The sequence below is a fragment of the Pinus tabuliformis genome, chromosome 5_1 (genome assembly GCF_031772625.1).
Source record: "Pinus tabuliformis cultivar Carrire ecotype Pingquan chromosome 5_1, CPIR1, whole genome shotgun sequence".
NCBI classification, from domain to species: Eukaryota; Viridiplantae; Streptophyta; class Pinopsida; order Pinales; family Pinaceae; genus Pinus; species Pinus tabuliformis.
This window is the reverse complement of record NC_142305.1, coordinates 546,696,975-546,701,500: the sequence shown is the minus strand read 5'-3', so window position 1 is coordinate 546,701,500 and position 4,526 is coordinate 546,696,975. Positions and strand designations below refer to the sequence as shown.

The following is a 4,526-nucleotide window of genomic DNA, read 5'->3' as shown; positions in this document are numbered from 1 at the left end:
TTTTTGTGTTGTATCATTTGAAGTAGATACTTGTTGGGAGGACTTGGTGAAAGACGAGGATTCTGTGAGTTGTCTTTCATGTGTGGTTGTTGTCATTGAAGTTGGCAGTGCAGATTGAGCTGTAACAGAAGGTTCCTTTTCAAGAGCAACATCAATGGATTTAGGAGGCTCTAGTTGACTAGAAGCACTCAATTCTGACGAAGCCACAGTTTGTTCCTGGCCATTGATAATCTCATACCTAGATATAATTCACATTGCAATAGAGGCTTGTATTGCCATAGAGACTTAGAAAGAAATCGAATATTCCAACACAGGTCTTAATATTTCAAAGATATGATAATAATAAAGATATTATCATGATAATTGGTGATGGAGTTACTGTGAGTTTTGAGAAAACAGAGAAATCCAAATTCTTCTTGACTGGGTATACCTAGAAGTTCACTAATAGCTACCTGTGAGGTGAACTATCAGATTCCTCTGGCATACAACAATATATATATATATATATATATAACCATTATAATTTGGGAATGGGAAATAATTTAAGTTCCCGAAAGAATTATGCCTTAGCCTTAACCACTTTCAAGATTCTATCATGGCTTCCCCTTAACCATTTTCCAGATTCTATCAACACCGTATCACTGGATTAGTAAGAATGGTCAAACGTTAAATTCATTTCTTAAACATTTAAATGTCTCTGAAAATCCATACCCACAGGTTACAAGATTTGTTGCTGCATCTATTCAACGATGTACAAGAGCAATCTCACAAATAACCAAAAACAAAGAAAAATACATGCTGCTGCATCTATTCAACCGTGTACAGGAGCAATCTTACAGATAACCAGAAACAAAGAAAAAGAGAGCACAGAGATAAGCAGATTTGGTTGACGAAAGGAGAGCATTCCACTCTTTGCATACACTGCAAATTCTACAAACACATTCCACTGGAAGCCACACCAGTATTTTGTAGGTTAAATCGTCAGGCAACTTGGTCAATTCAGGGACCTCCACAGAAAAGCAAACAATTAGGCATTTTGGATTGGGCATTTTGCAGAACTAGCCATGGCATACTGTTGGGGGCCGCTTCTCCCCATTTACTTATGAATTTGGTTGACGAAAGGAGAGCATTCCACTCCTTGCATACGTTGCGAAATCTACAAATATATTCCACTGGAAGCCACACAATGAATTGATTTAAGTTAAAAGGAATTATTTCTTCAAATCTAATATCATATTTTTCACTATATATGGTAGTTGATGTTTGGACGTCTGCACAAATAACCCCAATTCAACTTCAACAATCCACAGCACAAATAAAACGTATTGTTTTCAAATTGAAACTATGATAGGCATAGCTTATTATCCATTATTCCCTAGGCATACACAGCTATGCTTTTTAATGAATAATTGTTCGATGTTAGAGATCCTTTAGACGCTCACCGAAGAATGGGAAATAGTTCCAATCTGAGTTGAAATTTGGAGACAATTGACCCTTTTCAGTTGACTCAATGCCTTTATGTTCTGCAGCTTCCAACACTCCTCTGCTCTAAGCTCTTCCAATGACCTCAAACCTTCAACATTCAGGGTTTCCAGTTCAATACACCCATTTACAGTCAGGAATTTCAGGTGTACAAGATTTGAAAGATTTGTCAAAGTCTTCAATTTTGAGCAACATTCCAGGTTCAGTCTTATAAGTGTTGATGGAAAGCCTTGAACCTGCATCAGGTTCCTGTTACATGCAAGATCAACAATTTCAAGCCCGGGGCAAGCACTATTAGGAATGTCAATCTTGGATAGGGATGTGTCATTCAAAGTGAAATCTCTCAAGGTATCCATGGAACTGTTATTAGCAGTAAAGTCAAACTTGGCTATTGGACAACTGTATATAGTCAAAACTTTGAGATGTTTCAACGATGCAATTCGTGCTGGTAAGATGGGCACTTTCGACTGATACAATTCTAACCTTTCCAAATAAGTCAGGTTTTCAATAGGTGCGCTGATGCACATTAAATTGAGACATTCCATGAGAATCAACTCTTTTAAGTGCACCAAAGAGCCCACAGAACGTGGTAACTCTGTCAAATTTGTACTTCCTATGCTTAGTTGTTCTAACTTGTCCAGTAGTTCTAAGTTCTCGGGCAATTGGAGTAGAGGAGTATCGACTAAGTTGAGGTATCTTAAGGACGTTTGATGGGCCATTCCGAGGGGCAATTGCACCAAATGAGCACAGCCCTGGAAGTCAACATATTCAAGCGTGGATATTTCTCCCATAATATCCTCTGGTATAGAAAGATTCTTGCAGTTTCGCAGTGCCAGATATTGAAGTTGCAGTAACTGAGGAAAGGAATTGGGTAGTCTAGCGAGATGAATGCAGCCTGACAGATCTAAATGCCTTAAGATTTTAAGTTCCGAAAAGTCAATTGGGAGTGTTCGTAGAAAACTGAGATTTGTCAGCTGTATCTTTGTCACGTTTGTGAGGAAGGATCCTATCCACCCGAGAAAACGGAAAATAGATGGCATGTTGCCCTGCTGATTGCTGCTGGAGGTAACAGATGGCATGACCCCTTCCTGGGCGCCTGAGATGAAAACTGGCATGACGCGTTGCTGGGTTCTAGAGATATTTTCTTGTTGAGCTCTGGAGATGTTTTTCTCAGATGACTTAGAAATCTTTCTATGAGAAAACCTCTCTGAATGATGAAAATCAACCGGCTGGATGCTGCTGCTCGAAGCACTTGTAGATGTGATGAACGCGCTATCAATACTCAATTCAGCCAATTCCCAAGGAATCTGCAATCAACATGATATATGTGAAAACAGATAGATGTGAAAATATGAACAGTGAAAAAAATTATGGTTATGGTTAATCGAAAATGGTGTTGTCTCAGTATGTGAAGCTTTTGTTGGAATTTGACTGTAGTTAATGTTTTTTTAATATAAATATATTTTAAATACAGAAAAATCCCCAAAACACACCCAAATCAAAAACAATCACTTACCTCATCAATTTCATTGAAAAACCGTTCCATATTACCCGGAGGACCTTTAAGTTCCAAAACCCTTAACTTTCGCAAAGAAATGGTACGAGGGATGGAGATGAAGCGACAATTGTGCAGGCGAAGCCATACCAACTCTCCAGAGATAGCCGAACAAAAGATTTTCGACAAATCTACGGGATGTTCTACTACTAGAAGACGCAACCCATTAATGATCACACTCTTATTGAATTCAGGCGGATCCTGACCTTTAGGGATTCGAATGCCTCGAACACGACAGGGTTCGGAACCGTCCTGACAAACACATTTACATACAAAATAAGTCTCTAAAGATACGATAAGTCTCAACGATACGATAATAGTAAAGATATTATCATGAATTTGGGAATGAGAAATAATTTAAGTTCCCGAAAGAATTATGCCAGAGTCTTAACCACTTTCAAGATTCTATCACGGCTTCCCCTTAACCATTTTCCAGATTCTAGCAACACCGTATCACTGGATTACTAAGGATTACTAAGAATGGTCAAACGTAAAATTCATTTCTTAAACATTTAAATATTTCTGAAAATCCATACCCACAGGTTACAAGATCTGTTGCTACATCTATTCAACCATGTACAAGAGCAATCTCACAAATAACCAAAACCAAAGAAAAATACCTGCTGCATCTATTCAACAGTTTACAAGAGAAATCTTACAGATAACCAGAATCAAAGAAAAAGAGAACATAGAGATAAACAGACATGCATAAGATGCTTCACCCGACCTTCATGTCAGGCCTAGGGCCAAATGCCATGACTCTCACTTACGCCATGACCTGTAAGTGGACACATATATTTCCACTATATCGCCGATCTGATCACGCGGTCGGCCCACGGCCACCACTTTGTATGCACCCAGCGGAGCCACCGAACCGATTCGTTGCATCCAGCGGAGCCACAGAACCGGTCGACGCACTCAGTAACATCTGATGGTCAAAAAACATTTAATCGTCTAACAATCTATCTGACGATCAGGATTATGACAGAAAGGCAATTGGGAGAATTGATTTCAGAGGGAAACGCCTTACGGCGTAATAATTATTTTTTAAATTAAAAATAAAATAAAATTAATAATTAGTATTGAAGAATATATTGTTTTGGTTATGGTTAATATTTTTATTATTTTTAATTTAAAATAATCTTCAATTTAATTGATTAACAATAATAAATTTATGAAAATTACATTTAAGTAGTTAGTATTGAAAAATATATGGTTTTGGTTATGGTGAATATTATTATTATTTCTAATTTAAAACAATTTTCAAATTAATTTATTAACAATACTTATTGATCTTTTCTAATTTAACTTTTGAAATTTATTTTCACTAATTTTGATTTTTTTTATCTTTTGCTACATGCTCTAGTATTTATTAGTGCTTACATTTACTTCGCTTGATAAATACTATACGTTAGTCGTTGGTCAAGTTAACCATTGGAGGCTCTGCACAGACTATTTGACATGCAAAGCTAGATTTGTTTTCTTCAAC

General features: G+C 37.1%; 1 protein-coding gene across 2 annotated transcripts; it reads right to left on the bottom strand.

Moving 5' to 3' along the window:
* Window positions 1–781: 781 nt before the first annotated feature.
* On the bottom strand, window positions 782–3,800 carry LOC149165965 (uncharacterized). 2 transcript variants are annotated; one of them, XM_089431236.1, is made up of 4 exons: window positions 3,742–3,800; window positions 2,999–3,289; window positions 1,443–2,789; window positions 782–1,172 (listed from the first exon to the last, which is right to left on the bottom strand). In XM_089431236.1, the coding sequence occupies exons 1-4, from the start codon at window positions 3,745–3,747 to the stop codon at window positions 1,101–1,103; spliced, it is 1,716 nt and encodes a 571-aa protein (XP_089287362.1). In that variant the 5' UTR covers window positions 3,748–3,800; the 3' UTR covers window positions 782–1,100. The 2 variants fall into 2 exon arrangements, with proteins under 2 accessions (XP_089287362.1, XP_089287361.1); XM_089431235.1 differs by having other exon boundaries at window positions 3,658–3,777.
* Between the last annotated feature and the right edge of the window lie 726 nt (window positions 3,801–4,526).

What these genes read in the sequence shown, in the direction of transcription:
- LOC149165965 (XM_089431235.1), bottom strand. An exon ending in TTTTCAATGAAATTGATGAG is followed by an intron (nt 2,790 to 2,998) that starts GTAAGTGATTGT and finishes TGTTGATTGCAG; the next exon opens with ATTCCTTGGGAATTGGCTGA. An exon ending in GAACTATTTCCCATTCTTCG is followed by an intron (nt 1,173 to 1,442) that starts GTGAGCGTCTAA and finishes TGTGGCTTCCAG; the next exon opens with TGGAATATATTTGTAGATTT.